General features: G+C 50.0%; 2 protein-coding genes across 4 annotated transcripts; one reads left to right on the top strand and one right to left on the bottom strand.

Annotated features, from left to right (window-relative positions):
* The first annotated feature begins 423 nt into the window (after positions 1-423).
* On the top strand, positions 424-15,021 carry LOC128268730 (GTP-binding protein Di-Ras2). 2 transcript variants are annotated; one of them, XM_053005927.1, is made up of 7 exons: positions 424-549; positions 1,669-1,854; positions 1,921-2,137; positions 13,280-13,387; positions 13,461-13,646; positions 13,728-13,898; positions 13,978-15,021. In XM_053005927.1, exons 3-7 carry the CDS (start codon positions 2,111-2,113, stop codon positions 14,302-14,304), a joined length of 819 nt encoding a protein of 272 aa, XP_052861887.1. In that variant the 5' UTR covers positions 424-549; positions 1,669-1,854; positions 1,921-2,110; the 3' UTR covers positions 14,305-15,021. The 2 variants fall into 2 exon arrangements, with proteins under 2 accessions (XP_052861887.1, XP_052861886.1); XM_053005926.1 differs by lacking the exons at positions 424-549; positions 1,669-1,854; positions 1,921-2,137 and adding an exon at positions 12,370-13,079.
* On the bottom strand, positions 2,540-9,980 carry LOC128268729 (thyrotropin-releasing hormone-degrading ectoenzyme). Of its 2 annotated transcripts, none has more exons than XM_053005924.1 (11): positions 9,857-9,980; positions 7,830-7,928; positions 7,715-7,753; positions 7,455-7,643; positions 7,301-7,383; positions 7,036-7,217; positions 6,769-6,949; positions 5,274-6,708; positions 5,052-5,194; positions 3,617-4,381; positions 2,540-3,544 (listed from the first exon to the last, which is right to left on the bottom strand). In XM_053005924.1, the coding sequence occupies exons 1-11, from the start codon at positions 9,978-9,980 to the stop codon at positions 3,398-3,400; spliced, it is 3,387 nt and encodes a 1,128-aa protein (XP_052861884.1). In that variant the 3' UTR covers positions 2,540-3,397. The 2 variants fall into 2 exon arrangements, with proteins under 2 accessions (XP_052861884.1, XP_052861883.1); XM_053005923.1 differs by lacking the exon at positions 9,857-9,980 and adding an exon at positions 8,215-8,269.
* Positions 15,022-15,284: the final 263 nt, after the last annotated feature.

Here is a 15,284-nt window from a genome sequence, read left to right on the forward strand (position 1 = left end):
TTCTTCTTCTTGAATATGTTCGTTCCTTGAGCGATATCACCGTGAGTTTTTGCGCAATTTGTGTGTCAATTACTTCTCGGTAAGCAACTGGTCGCTAGGCACGGCACACTAAGTTTACACAATGTATGGCCTTTTTTGCTTCGCAATTGTCAAGTGCGTCGCTTTACATCAGCCGAACCGGTTAATGTATTCGCTCTTCGCGAGCCCGCAGTTTGGTTCCGCGTGCCACACACCATGGGCCGCGAAACGTACACAACCGCACTGGCCCACTCTGTCTGCGGGGCGCATGAATCACCGTCAGCACACAACTCTCACAATGATTCGCTTTGCACGCACTCTCTTTATCTTAGTTTTATGCACTTCGCAAGGCTAAATGCGCAAAGCTGGCACCTGCTTCATTGGCCAGAGGCTGCTCCGATTAAACACACATCACTCGGGGTGCATCTCAGGCAGCATGGATTCGATTCTACAGCGAACGGTGAAATTGTCCTCCAGTTGCACAAAACCGACTAAGGGGAAAAGCACGGCCGCCGAACTTTCGCTACGCAGGTAACTTCAACACTTTCATCACTCTTCGCACTGCGAATGACGAACAACAGACGGCCAACCCCGTAACAGATGTGTCCGATGGCCCCGAACTGGCATAGCTCCCCGATCACCGCACCATAAATGCTGTCGCGAATCGGCTTTATTTTGAAACAAAGATCGAAAGAAAACAGCAAGAAATGTCCCTTCGACCGTATGGTGAAATCTTAATTATCATACTGCCTTCTCCTTCTCAGTCATTACGCCGCATAGTATGGCGAAGCGTTTAAACGACCGCATTCAGCACTGCAAACGCGTGCTGGATCAACTTGCCTCATGAAATCAAGCGCTGTCTCTTGCGGATTGCTTTGTCCTACTATCGTTGACGGCTGAGCCTGAGCTTGGTTGTGTGTAGATTATGAACGCAAACCGTGCCGATGTTTCCAGAACAAATTGACCATCCCCTCTCTCCCCAGACCGCTTTGATTACGTCGAACAAGTGTGTCCACAGTTCGTTCGGGCTACGAGACGAAGTTCTGAACCGGTACGCACAAACGTGGACCGCTTGCGTCAGACTTTGGCCTGTGCTGTTGTGTTTGTGTTTGCTCGCTCATTCGTTCGTTCCGCGTGAGAGCATAGGACTATGTTTTTGGGTGTTTTTTTATGTCCCATGCGTGTGTTAAACGACGACAGTATGTTTTACATCGATTTTGCAAATCATGACTAATTATGATTGAATCGTTATGCGTGATGTTTGATTTCGGTGTTGATGTTGATGATGCTTAATGATGCCTGATGATGGGCTGATGCCATGGTTTCCGAGAATTACACGTGAAATTTGAATTAGTTACCGGATTCCGAGATCGCGACTTCAATCGCCCAATCAGTAAAAGCAATGGCAATAGCATGTGTGGCTGAAATATGGGTGCGAATGCGAACAAGGAAGCTTCTTTGGAACAGCATCCTCAACCGTAGTGAGTTGTGGGCGGCAAACGGCGGCAAATTAGTGTGGGCAACTGGGAAGTGGCGAGATTATCCAGCGAAATGAGAAGAATGATGTTACAGCACTAGCTTGTGATATGTTAAATGTCCGTTTATTTATTCTGTATTATTTTAAATTGACCATATTTTTCTTAAACACAGTACAACACACCTGTATGATCGTGACGATGATTATGTTGACGAATAATTATGGTTGGTTAAGTGGGTTTACATAATGATGACGGTGAAGGGATGATTTAGATATTACCTGGTGATGGTTCGCTATGTGACGAGCGGATGGAAGCGTCAGTATATGATCCTGTTCCGGCGCTAACGACTGCATCAGCGGTAAATCAAAGTCACCCATTTGAAGGAAGTCCTAAAACAAAACAATGTATAATTAGTAAACATTAGCGTACAGCCGACAGATTGCCCGCTGCGCATTATTTTGGGCGTACGGCGACCACCCCAAAGGGAACGAGTACCGCCACCACTACCATTGCACACATCAAACGAGCGGTCTAATCTTTCAACGAGCAGAAGCAGAACCTGTTGCTTCCCGTGGTTCCCCGTCACAGGCGATAGATTCCCAATATTCACAACGATGCACCCGAATTTCCTTCAATTTCCGGTACTTACGGCGCGCAAGTGGCGGTTTGTTATTGAGTTGATTAAATATGACGTAAATATATCCTGCAATTTCGAACACGCGCCGGAGCTAAGTTTTTCGTTCTCTCTCTTTGCGACTAGCACGGAATTAATCATAGACCGCGTGTGTGTGTGTGGAGCGTGATAAGTGGGTGACGTTCGCCAAAATAAGACGTACGTAACAAACATTCGCGGACGCCGTTTAGAGTTGCTGGGTGACTACTTCCAATTTTGAATGCTTCGCTCGGTTAGCCGCTAAAATTGTGCAACTGATTTGCATGCGAAGCGCTAATAGTGTGGCATGATTTTGGTTACGCTGATTAGAAACAAAATTCACTCAGTTTCACACCATTTTATTTTCCTTTTGTTGTGATTTTGCGATTTCGAGTTTGTCACTGTTCTGTTAGTCTCCTGATCTGCAAAGGAAAATAGACGATTGAGCGAGATATGGAATGAGATAAAGAGTTACATGTGGTTCAAACCAATACTGAACACTGATTATTCTTATTCAACAGAAATCGATGCTAGATGTTTCAGGCGGTATACATGAACACCGAAAACACAGGATTGTATATTAATGATCATTACTTCTGGTTCATTCACTAGCGCCAAGATTTACTCAATGCTGCCTTGCAACTGGTAACCGGAGTTCTATTCAAGTGCGATTGCTTCTAGAGCACACCATCATTCATTCTAGCAGAGCTTCTAGCACAACACACCATCTAGCCGTGGAGAGTCGGTGATTTTTGTGCATTTTGAGGTCTCTCTCACCTCGGCCTCTAGCATATATGGTTTCCGTTCTCTTTTTTTCACTAATATTCTTAAGTTACTGGCGAGTTATACGATATAAATTGTCGATCACACAAACTATTCTCTGCGCTCTTTGGTAACTTATATGTTATGGAATATATATATAATCTGTACACCTATATACCTAAACGTAGACAGTGGAAGATTAAAGAACACCTCACCACCGGCACGCGCCCTCTTGGTATCTATAAAAGGAGTCTTGAGATTGTACTACGATAAATGCATTCTTGCTTCTTCTTTTGTCGTCAAAATTGTCATTTGTTTGCTTCGCGTTCCGGATCTCCGTTGCCAAAAGAAGGTGAGCGAAAAAAATCGACCACTCGTAAGCTGAAACGGAATCCGCAAATCGATGATCATGGTAAAATATACATGCATAGTCTGACTAGTAGGAAACAAAGACGAAAAACTATTGCTCGTTTGCATGATTCTTCCATCAGAAGTGATATTTGTTCTCGATCCAGTTGTATATGGATGCTTGTGAACGGCTGACCCACTCCACGTTGGCGGCCACCGTGCTGAGGGTCATGTTTAGCAGTTTTAGGCCAGGACCGTCGCCGAACCGATTGACCAGCGATTTAAGCTGCAAGGATAGAAATCGAAAACATTGTAACGTTAAACTGATAACAGAAGGGCCTTTGTTTTTGTTTTATACCTCGTCGTAATCGAACTTTGTCGACCCATACTGCGTGATGGCGGAGATGACGCGCGCAAACTGTACTGTGCCGCGCCCCAGCTTCGATTGGAAGTCGAACCACTTCGCCTGCAAAAACCGACAGGCCATCGCACCGCCGGTCGGTGTACCAGCGATTGCGTCCAGCACCTGGACGATCTCGAACACGGGCAACGTGATGACGTGTGATAGAAGCCGATTTTGCAGCCAAGCATCTTTGGTCACGCCGAGTGCACGGAGCAGTTCCATGCGCTCTTCCAAGACCGAACTTCGTTCGCGGCGTACGGCAATGTAGCGGTCCCAGCAGAACTGCCAGTACTGAAACTCCCCAGACAGCACTGAACCGATGTAGGCCACTGCGCGCAAATTCGGTGGTATCGGTGTAGATTGGGTGGTAAAGTTAATCACCAAACCCTTGGCGTACTTGATCGTGTCCGATTCCTCCCAGAGTGCCGCACTGAGCATCAGTACCGGACGCAACAGCTTCACTTCCTCCTCGCCGATGTCCTCCCATCCGATCGCTTGAATCGATTTGGCCAAATTCTGTCGCACGTATTCGGCGAGCACCAGGTAGCACTCGGAGTACTTCAGAATTTTGCGCCACTTCTCGAGGTGAGTCGTACCGAGCATCACTGGACCCCATTCCTTTTCTTTTGGGAAGTATGATATCAGCTCCATGGCCGCGTGGCACGGTATCAGATTGGCGTGGCAAAGGGTGAAAATGTCCGACACCAGCCCTACGCGGTCCTGTTGTAGTAGAAAAAAGGTTCAGTATTATATAGAGTTGAAGGTTACTTTTTTCCGACCCAACCGTTCGTAACTTATAAATAATTTCTGTACGGCATAAATAATCGATCGCATCAAACTGAAAAGCCGATGAACCAGCGAAGAGCGGTAAAGGATCTTTATAAATGGTTCGAAATAAAAAATGGATACGCAGACCCTAAGAAGAGGCACGTTTGTTGCCTGTCTATCACGATTTTGACGCGGAACAAGTTTCCAAGATAACCTTGAGAAATTCTCCATCGCATGCGAAGAGTTGTGAGACGGTTTTCGTTGCAGCCTTACATGACAATCAGGGCGGTGGTCTCAATAAACTCCGCCAGATCGATATATTCGGAGCTTCGGCAAACATTTCGCGTCTCGAAATGGCTGAAGTTTATAACGACATTCACAGGCTGTCGATGATTTTTTTTCGAACCCATATTTGCACATAGTTCTTGGATTGAGAATGTTCTATCTAAAAGCTAAAGACTTTCCACGGCGTAACGAAAAATTATTCTTATAGACAATCCGATTGACCGACTTTGAAAAAATGAGTTTGGCATGCAATTCGACACAGGACCTGTGCGACCTAATCGAAACGTGGAGGAATTAAGGAAGCAACAACAACGTTCTGAAAAGTATTGAGACGTACCTGTGTGCTGAACACATTGTTATTAGAATGCAGTTGGTCAACCAGTTTGATCCAGTTGGCTTCATTGTACAGCACTCTGTAGTATCCGGTTTGCCCGTAGTTGATCTTAATCCACTGTGCGGTGTGGTTGAGTGTTATGACCGCTATATCAGGCAAGGCAAGACAGATGAAACAATTTAGCTTGAACATGTTGGCTGTTCACGCTCGGAATCGGCACCTTACCTTCACTGGAATTAAGCCATACGCTTAAACTTCGATGATCGTGTTCTGGATCCTCGTGCGTGGTGTCATTGCCGTTCAATACGTTGGTTGTGTAGTGGATGGGAAAGACCCACCGGGAACCGGCATTACCCGTTGCATCACTGGTTGGCGCTAGCGTGGTGCTGGTGGTTGTGGTTCGTCCTCCTGCTTCGTCTCCTTCGATCTCTTCCATAGGTTCATCGTAGATAGCGAGGTATTCGGCTGGGCGGAAATCCGTTTGCCGCACGGTAACAATGGTCCCGTTTAACGTCACGTTCAGCAGCGGGAAGGCGGGCGTGTTGGTCCACTGGGTCATCATTTCCTTCACGTAGCGGCTACTGTTGACCTGTTTTGCACAGAGCACCCATAGATCAGCCGGTTCGGCCGTCTGGAATTGGTAAGTTCGAAGAAACTTCCCCAAGCATTGACGAAAGTTGCGTTCACCGATCGCAGACTGCAGCATCGACAGCAGGGACGCCGATTTGTCCACAAAGAACGGGTCGTTGTCCCCGGTGTCGCTGGCCCCGACATTGATGCTGTCCCAGCCCTGCAGTGCGTCGATGTCGAGCGCCTTGGTGAGCGTGTCGATTAGAAAGAGTTCCTTCATTGGCCACAGCGGCTGAATGGTGGCCAGCAGAAAACGGCTCAGATAGCGTATCAGTCCCTCCCAGAGCCACTTATTTTTCCAGGACTTAGGCGAGATCAGTCCCCCGAAGTACTGCTTCACGATGCCCTCGGATATCTTCACCACCGACATGTGGTACTCTTTCCCGGAGATGCTGTTCGGCTCGTTGAGGAACGACGTCCGGCACACGATGAGACCGAGCGAGCTGGAGATATCGTCCAGTAGCGAGGGCAAAGCGACAAAGTCAAGCTTCGACAACGGGTACGCTACGGACAGCCACTGCTGCAGGTACTCCAGAATGTCGCGCGAAGTGTGCAGTATGAAGGAACCCTTGCCAATGTGGGTTTCCGGTGCATAGAACGAGTATGCCGGCGCGGTCCGTATCAGCGCAGTGTCGCCGGCCCACAGGGTTTCTCGGTCATCGCCGGCGACGGCTGGCGTAGTGAGCTCACCGGCCGGATGCACCGTAACGTCGCTTTCGCCGTGCGCCGGTTCCTTCGTCGGGAGGTTGTTGGTTAGCTTGAACAGATTTTTCGACAGCAGCACCGCGGTCAGGTTACGGAATGGCTTTTTGTCGCTTTTGGACACTTTCATCGTTGGCGGCTTTCCATTTGTTCCCGCGTGGCCCGAGGGCACGATTGACTTCCCTGGTGGGCCACCACCGTCCGCTTTGCTCACATTGACGCGCTGATACTTGGCGGATGGTTCGAGCAGTTCCCGCTTGAAGTCGCTTATAACCCAGGATACCGAGTCGGGCGGTAGTGGTGGGGTTTCGGCAAAATCATCACGTAGCTAGAAGCGCATTCGTGTTAGTCGGCTGTGTTTCTTATCGATACACCTATTTTCACTTACCAATCCGGTACCCATGTAAAACCCGACATCGTCCGTATCCTGCACGATCGAGTTCGACAGACCTATGTGGAAGCGGTCACGGAAGAGTGATATTTTGAATGCTGCCCTCAGGTGTGGCTCGTCGAAGCATGGAAACGCCTTTCTGGTGCTGCCAGGCTTGAGTACCGTTGCCGCTAGCGTTCTACAGTTAGTGGGGGAATGAAAACCTCTTAATAATGCAACTTTGGAAACATGGAAATTAAAAATTTCGCAGCCAACCGTACGTACTTCTTCACGTCGAAATCTCCCTCGAACTGGTCCAGTATCATCTTCGAGTGCCACCGTATGCTGAGCGTGTAGTTTGCCTTTTTCCGAAGCTTTTCCCGTGTTTCGATGTACAGCTGCTGGCGGGGTGTGTACTCAAGCATACGCAGAATTTTGAGTGCGAATCCTTTCGGTCCCACCAAAGCCTGGCGAAAAAAGGGACGTCAAATTTGGATCATCTTATTACTGGGGACACGGTCGTGTCAAAAGTCGTGCCCGGCAGGCTTACTTTCTCGGTAATGTTGAGGTCCTGTGCGTGTAGCACCACAAAGTTGGTTTCCTTTTCCACGTACAACTCTATCGATACCTGACCTACGGGTGAACGAATTAATGATGGATAGCATTAAGGTTCCTTACTGCGTTTTGGCGCTTGCTGCCCTTACCCTTTACATCTAGCGTCGTCAGATTGGGATGTATCGTCAAAATGTACCGATTGGGCTTCACGGTGTTCGGCAACGTCGGCAGAAGCCACGGAAACGGTTGCCCGTTCGTCGCGATGGGCAGGAACGGCTCCGAGCTGTTGTACCCGTCCGGAATGTAGCCGGGAGGCATTTTGCCAGCACATGGACACACTGTAGGAGTAACAACACACAGCTTAGTAATGTGTCTCTCGCAATCTTTGCACAACCAAAGCGACGCTTACCTGTCTGTGGACCCGCATAAGCTATCACCAGTGCGGTGGCTAAAACGGAAGAATGTAATTGAAAATTATGGTTGCATCCGGGCGGATACCGAAAAAGATGGTGACGGATAATTACCCAGGAGTGTCCCCAGCACGGTCCCCGTTACCAGGAGTGCCCGCTTCTGGGAGCAGACTGCAACCCCATCCCGAACCGGACGCGAGGAGCTATCTCCGCCTAGAACAACAAAAAGAGGAGCCGTGTTCGTTTACTCAACGCGTGTTCGACAGTATGCAAAGTGCACATCCATCTACTACAGTTTTGTGCAGATCAAATGTAAGAAGCACAAAATGGCCGGTGGTTAGGCTTGACAAATAATGGGGGGGCGCGACAGAAGAAAGTGGTGATTGGAACAGATTGAAACAAAACTCGCGCACAACGGCACAGCCTCTACGACAAACAAGCGGTTCGCCCGGTCGGGCCGGTGTGTAGTGTGTAGGTCACAACAAATAAATGTAAATACCTGTAAGGAATGCATCGTCGTCAGAGTCTGGCTCCGTCATGCCGATGCGTTCTCTGCGCCACGGTTTGCTGTTAGGGCCACCGCTGCCGACGACAGATACCTTTACGGGTCCGCCCTTCCGTTGCTCGCCACTAGCCAACACGGCGGCTGCTGCTTGCAGAGTGGCGGCGGCGGCGCACGGCACGAATCGGACGTTCACAAAATGTGCAGAAATGACAGGGGATAGGATTCACTGAATTGAGCGTGTTCTCGTGGCTGCGGAACGCATCGTTTGCTGGAGGCGCGGCGGAAATGGCGAAAAACAGTGCAGCGGAAGGCTATGGTGGCGCACACACACACACAGCATGCTATGCTGGCTGCATGATTTGGCAAGGTATTTTGGGTGCCCTTCAAGGATACCCCGCCACGCAGCAGGATGCGTCTTGGGTAACCGTATTTTGAAAGGCACAAAAAAGAGAAACGCGCGTTGCAGTAGAACGCAACGTGGAACTCCCCAACGCGGCGCGGCTCTCGACTCCCGTGTCCAGTGCTCGGTGGGCGCGTGTTCTCGAGGAACTGCAGATAAATGGACGGAGCGTGTGGTGGGAAACTGTTTTCAAACTGGCCCAGGAGCCAAACAGAGTGCACACGCAAACGACTGGCTGGCTTGCCTGCCTGTCTGTACCGCAGGGCACTTCTTCCCACAATTTCAGGCACGGAACAAATAGCCAACACAACACCACGCCGCCATCGAACGGAGGGCGCACTTTTCCGGATGCGATCCGCTGATTGAATTACTACCGTTACGAAATGGACAGCACCGAGTGCTTCACACCAAACCGGATGCTTGCCTGTCGGCCATTAGCAACCGCGCTAGAAAGCTTCTTTCACCGCGCACCGCACCGCACACAGTGGCCACAGGACGCGCTCGGTCCGACCTATGCCTTCACCCGTTAAAAAATCTTCCCTACTGAACTCTACGTGCAATCCCGATGCGACTGCATCGGAAGGGTGGCCACCGAACTGATGGGTGCCTTGGTACGAATCGAAGGACGGAAGTGTTCTTGAGAAGCGTTTCAGTTGATTGCCAGACGGGGGCAGACTATGGATGGCTGATGATAGCGAGAATCTGTCAATATTTTTTCACATTTCTACTTCCACACCATCCACGGCACATGCGCACCGTGTGCGCGCGTGCAGTGGCCGCGGCAGGAGAAGCTCTTCCTGTAACAACCCAACGACGCGTCGGGTAACCCTTCGCACCCCGGGTTCAGGTTCAGAGAGATGATGCTACGGTGGGGGGATGCCAATGCTGGTGTGTGCTAGTGCGCGACCTGCGTGTGTTTGTGCGCCAGTGTCCCACTGGCACGTGCACCACCAGCGGATGTCCTCACTCACTGCATCTCACTGATACATCGCCACCGCGAATCGGCGGTGTAGAACAGATTCGGTGCGGGATGGGAAAACAAGTTGGTAAATAGAACATCTCGTTCCACCAGCAGCAGGAGGGGTGGAAGTGGGCACTAATTTACACGTTCCGGTTCCGGAACCGCGGGCTAGCAACTACGACATACGGGATGGAGGATGGCGTTTGTGGAACGGCGGCGCAAAACCGAAAAGTGAAGAGAATGTTACAAAAAGAAATGGATGTCTCGTTGCTTACCGAACTTGTTTATCCCGTTTCGCTTCTTGCTGTCGGTCTCGGAGAGCTTGTCCATGCCTCCGCCGAGCGGCTCAAGCTCCACACTTTCGGCCATTGCGACCTTATAGTCATTCCGGCGCTTCATGCTGCCGTCTGTTTTGGTACACTCTCGCTCGCTGCGCTCGGACTTGCGGACTCCTTGGGAAAATTCTGGCGGTCTCGGGCGTCTCTATTTATGATGGTCGTTGGGCGCTTCTAGTTTCCGGCCGCTTCGCTTCGTCTAATGTCTAGCCGTTAACCAACACTACCCCAACGGCCAACTGCGTATCGCGCGCGTTGTTTGCGGGGCCAATAGACGACGGACCGCAGCGCAGTTAGAAAGAGACCGACGAAAGTACTCCACTTGTTGATGTGACACAGAGGCGGTCGTGCGCGAAAAAATTGTTTTGGATTGATGGTGGCAAAGCTTTGGCGGACGTACAGAAGCAAGGGTTTATGGTTTATGATATGCTTTGAGTTACGCGGAAGAAGATGTTCCCCGGGCCTGCCTAGCGTCGTCGCGACTAGAGTACTGCGGGAGGGCGAGGGTAACACACAGGTAGACTTGGTACTCTAAACAACCCTCAGTAAGTCGTAAAATGTGAATATGTATATGCTCTGTTCTGCTCTCCTTGCGCTCGGTAAAATTTGTTACAAACAGCCAAAAGGTGTAGAGTTATCAGATATGGATTGGTCAGTAAAAAGTACTGTGTGTAGAATATAGGATTGTATTGTTGGTATGCCCTATGATGTGGCTTGTAATTCTCGTGCGTTTTCTACTAGCCCTGCCACTGTGCCTCGCTCACGTACATCATCACCGCACACCGCACAGCAACAACAGCGCACTTTCGTGGCGAGCGTAGCGTCCTTTTCGACTTTCGCCTTCCGTTGGCCGCCGCGCCGTGTGTTGTTCCGAAGGTCTTCACCACGCGAAAGGCACCATCACACCACACCACCACCACGGTCACTCTTCCGGAGCGTGTTCGGTCCACCAGCTCCGGTTCGGCTTGTGTAGAGCAATGTTTGCGTTCACTGTTCCTGCACGAGTCCTGCGCGGGTGTCACAATGGTGCGGGGGGATGTGGTCCAAATTACTGACCACTCGGACCGGTGCTCCCAAATGTTGGCTTCCCTGGCCGCTGGCTATTTCCGTCGCCGTGTCCGTGTGTGTTGGCCATTAAACCGATCGACCGAACCACAGCGCTGCCCTCCTCGTCCGCGTTGACATTTCGCAAGACTGACGAGAACTATTGATTTATCAATAAAGCGACGTCGTTTGGCCGCCCGAGTAGCGTCCCAGCGAAAGGACGAGGACCACGACGGGAACGAGGAAGGACGGACGTAGGGTGGAACGTTGCGCACGCGCCTCGCCAGGATAACAACAGCGAGGACGATGGAAGGACGACGACGAGGGTCAACCGAGGGCGGCCGGCGGGACATGCGAGTTCGGAAAGCATTTTCGAAACACTTGCTATAAAGTGAGGCACAGTTAGAAGAAGGGAAAAAAGCAAAACGTTAGTTTCTTACAAATCACTCAACGAAATAAACAAGCGGTTTACCTGTCGGTTGGTTCTTTGCATTATCCTGTGTAAATGAAATCGAGAATGCAAAAAGGTGTGAAAAGGCGTGAACGCCTTCCGGTTCTACTTTTGCCATTTTCAACAGACTGTGTTTCGAAGATCCATAAAAATGCTAAACTACCGATGTGAATTAATTGAATTGAATTTGAGCAGATTTCTGCCGTGGCTATTTACAGTGTCCAAGCATCGTGTTAAAAAGGGATTCGCAGCACCGGTAGCTTTTTGATTTTTAGATCGGTTTGGTGGTTGTGCGTAATTGAGGCTGCACTCTGCCCCATAATATTCATTCCTTGACAAATCGGGGCCGATCCTTGCCGATCCTAGAGCCAAAAGAGTGTCATGTTCTAGGAATGTAGTCAGCATAAAAAACGAGAGCCGGAATGAGACCCTGGTTTTCGTCACCGTGGGATATACTGCAGGAAGAACAAAACACTTGCCATTGATAAGGACAAGTTTGTTTGGTGTTCATTTCGGTGGACCTGCTGGTGGTCGTTTGTGTGTGTTAGCGGTGTGATCCTGCATCGATTAAACCGTTGGGCAGCATTAAACGAATGTTTTGCATCGTTCATGGAGAAGAAAGGGAAACAACCAACCGGAGGAACATATCCGGAGCAAAGGCTTTTAAGTTGGCCAATAGCCGGTAGACTGTAAATAAAGTGCCACGGTTCGCCCTCTAGGGTGTTGTTATCCTTTGATGACGCGCTCAGTGGTCCGCAGTAAAGCCCCAGCCAGTCAGTAGTTCGATAGTTATCCTCGTGAACTAAAACAAACCATCCACACACACACACACACGCATTCCGCGAACACTCCCCACACAATCCACATGCGCACACGTGCGGACGCACACACACACACGCGCAAACACAGGAACACGCGAGGCGGGCGCGTGATAAACGCCAAAAGTCTCGGGACACACTAATGGGCCAGGAGCAGCTCACGGTTGTGTTGCGCGTTGCGGAATGAATTTCGGGGTTTTATTTCGGCAGCAAATGTAACCCCAAACCAAGCGACACGGCAGAAACAAACAAACAAAAAAACAACAGTTCGTCCTCAACACAAACCACATCGAATTTTTGTGCTTAAGCTTGTTTCTATAGTGCGTACGTTTCTGTTACGAACGGGAAGAGTAGTTGGCCATGTTGTACAAATGTTGTTATTAGTGAAGACACCGTAGAGAGCGAGTCGAAGCAAAGTGCGAAGAAGGCGACTGTTGCCCGTTTAGCCCGGATACGAGTTCTTGTTAGAGTTATTATTATATATACATATATATACACACAAAATTATACACCATATATACATATATATACATAAACACAAATACGCGCACAAGCACATATTACCTAGGCTACGGACACACACGCATTAGGCCCCGCATCCTCGTGCTGCACCACCGCCGTGTGTGAACTCATAAATAGCCGAAGAAATAAAGGACTTCGCCCCAAGGCGCGGGCGGGCGGGCCGGCGGTCGAAGCGAACGCGTGCGTGCCAGGCAAAAAAAAGAAACTAACCCTCGTGAAGCAACGAACCAAAAAACAAAATCCGAGCAAGATGGGGGAAATGGATAGGAATAATAAAAAAATTCTCCAAAACATCAAGATGCCCGAGCAAAGCAACGACTACCGAGTGGTACGACCCCCCAAGAAACAGCTTTCCCGGCAACTCCTCCCACGGAAAGGATACTCGCCAGTCCTGATGGCGCACCTTTCACGGGCGTTGTTAACCGGAAGCAGTGCATGCACGATCTTGCGCATCTTCCCGCACTCGCGTTTCACACACACACACACACGCTAATGTTCATTTTGGCCTGTTTTTGGATTGCTCCCCAGGTGGTGTTCGGTGCCGGCGGTGTTGGGAAGAGCTCGCTAGTCCTGCGATTCATCAAGGGCACGTTCCGGGAGAGCTACATTCCTACGATTGAGGACACGTACCGGCAGGTAAGTAGGCCCCCGTAGGCCAGGCCGCAGCGCAGTCTGAGGGGGAATGTTTTCACCCCGCGGTTTCTTTCAGGTCATCAGCTGCAATAAAAACATATGCACGCTCCAGATCACCGACACGACCGGGTCGCACCAGTTTCCGGCGATGCAACGGTTGTCCATTACGAAGGGTCACGCGTTCATACTGGTGTACTCGGTGTGCTCGAAACAAAGCCTCGAGGAGCTGCGGCCAATCTGGAGCCTGATCCGGGAGCTGAAGGTTTGTGGCGTAACCCCCCCGTGGGGGATCTTTTACTCTGCTCGATCACTTACCGCACCGTGCACCGTGTCGCTTTTGCAGGGTGAGGAAATCTCTCAGATCCCCGTAATGCTGGTGGGCAATAAGTGTGACGAAAGCGAAGACCTGCGGGAGGTGACCAACATCGAGGGCCAAACCGAAGCGGCCACCTGGGGTGTATCGTTTATGGAGACGTCTGCCAAGGAGAACCACAATGTGACCGAACTGTTCCAGGTAAGGTTGATGGGGCGACCCCTTTGACCCCGTTGTGACCTGTTGTGACCGTTGTGTTGCGTTGTCCCACACCCGACAGGAGCTGCTAAACATGGAGAAGAACCGCAACGTGTCCCTGCAGCTCGACGGGAAAAACAAGAAGAAAAACAAGAAGAAGATGATGAAGGAGCAGGCCAAGGAGGAGAAGCTGCTGAAGGAGAAGAAGGAGAAGCAGATGCAGAAGGGCAAGGAGAAAGACAAGGACAAGGAAAAACAGGCCAAGGATAAGGACAAAGCCAAGGACGGGAAAGACAAAACGGGATCCAGCAACGCACAGCAATCGGGCGCGGCGGCGGGAGCGGGGGCGGGAGCGGCCGCAGGTGGCGAGGGGAGCGGTACACTAAAGGAGAAGTGTAAAGTGATGTGAAAACCGGGCGTGACAGAACGGCCGAAACGGCAGCATGTACCGATCACCGGCAAGGACTGCCGTGGTGGTATGCTTCCTACGCACCAAATGGCTAGACGCAGCGGATAAGCCCGCGCGGAACCGAAACTCGTTACATTCTTGATATTATATTTGAAACAACCACACAAAACACACAAACCAACCAAATGAAGCCGAAAGCCAAGGATAATCCCCGGGATTGCGCTGGCAGTATTCCGCAGGCGCAACTCCGGTCGTGCGCGGGGTCTGTACATAGGTGGATGGTGTGTGACGGAAGGTAACGGAACAACACCACTCACCGGCGAGACAGGACGGAACCTGAACGATACTCCTGCAGATTCCCCCATATCACGGTGTCAGCAGTGTGATCGTCATCATCGACCATGAACACCAATTCCGCGCGTACTTCGATAATACAGTGCACACCTTTGCCATCTCCGAAACACTCAGACGTATCTCAACACGTATGCAAGAAGCAATCGCTAGGACACAGGGAGGATCGAGATCGAGGGCACGATTGTATCGAGAATATTGTTCGTACGACAGCCAGCATACATTATATACAAAGAAAATACCAATTCTCTTAGCTATATCTCTTAGCTTACCTAATAATACACACGAATCGAATAGACGCTTAAACTGAAGTGCACTAGATATAACAAAGCAACAGTAGGAAAATTAACAGTAACAATAATTATATTTTGCTTCAAATAATAAACCGTTGAGATTATCACTAGCGTGGGAACAACGTTACTTCTAGAGGTGATACAACTGCACAACTGAATTTTGAAATCTATAACGACGAGCAAAGAATACCGTAGGACGCTTCCGTTTGAAAAACATTGCACTCCTCCACCAACAAAACGCGAAGACCCTGGGGCGAAAGGTTCGATACTTTCGTACGGCAGTGTAGGTTCTCACTGGGAAGGAAATAATTCACCATCTTCAGCAAATCTGTAGCA

Source organism: Anopheles cruzii, chromosome 2, assembly GCF_943734635.1.
Source record: "Anopheles cruzii chromosome 2, idAnoCruzAS_RS32_06, whole genome shotgun sequence".
Classification (NCBI taxonomy): Eukaryota; Metazoa; Arthropoda; class Insecta; order Diptera; family Culicidae; genus Anopheles; species Anopheles cruzii.

Bases quoted from the DNA above. Each gene is read 5' to 3' on its own strand.
- LOC128268729 (XM_053005924.1), bottom strand. From the start codon at position 9,980: ATGAAGCGCCGGAATGACTATAAGGTCGCAATGGCCGAAAGTGTGGAG. The intron at 7,754-7,829 runs GTAATTATCCGT...CTTCCGTTTTAG, and splicing joins CGTGCTGGGGACACTCCTGG to CCACCGCACTGGTGATAGCT. The intron at 6,950-7,035 runs GTACGTACGGTT...CACTAACTGTAG, and splicing joins GGAGATTTCGACGTGAAGAA to AACGCTAGCGGCAACGGTAC.
- LOC128268730 (XM_053005926.1), top strand. From the start codon at position 13,002: ATGGGGGAAATGGATAGGAATAATAAAAAAATTCTCCAAAACATCAAG. The intron at 13,388-13,460 runs GTAAGTAGGCCC...GGTTTCTTTCAG, and splicing joins TTGAGGACACGTACCGGCAG to GTCATCAGCTGCAATAAAAA. The intron at 13,899-13,977 runs GTAAGGTTGATG...CACACCCGACAG, and splicing joins ATGTGACCGAACTGTTCCAG to GAGCTGCTAAACATGGAGAA.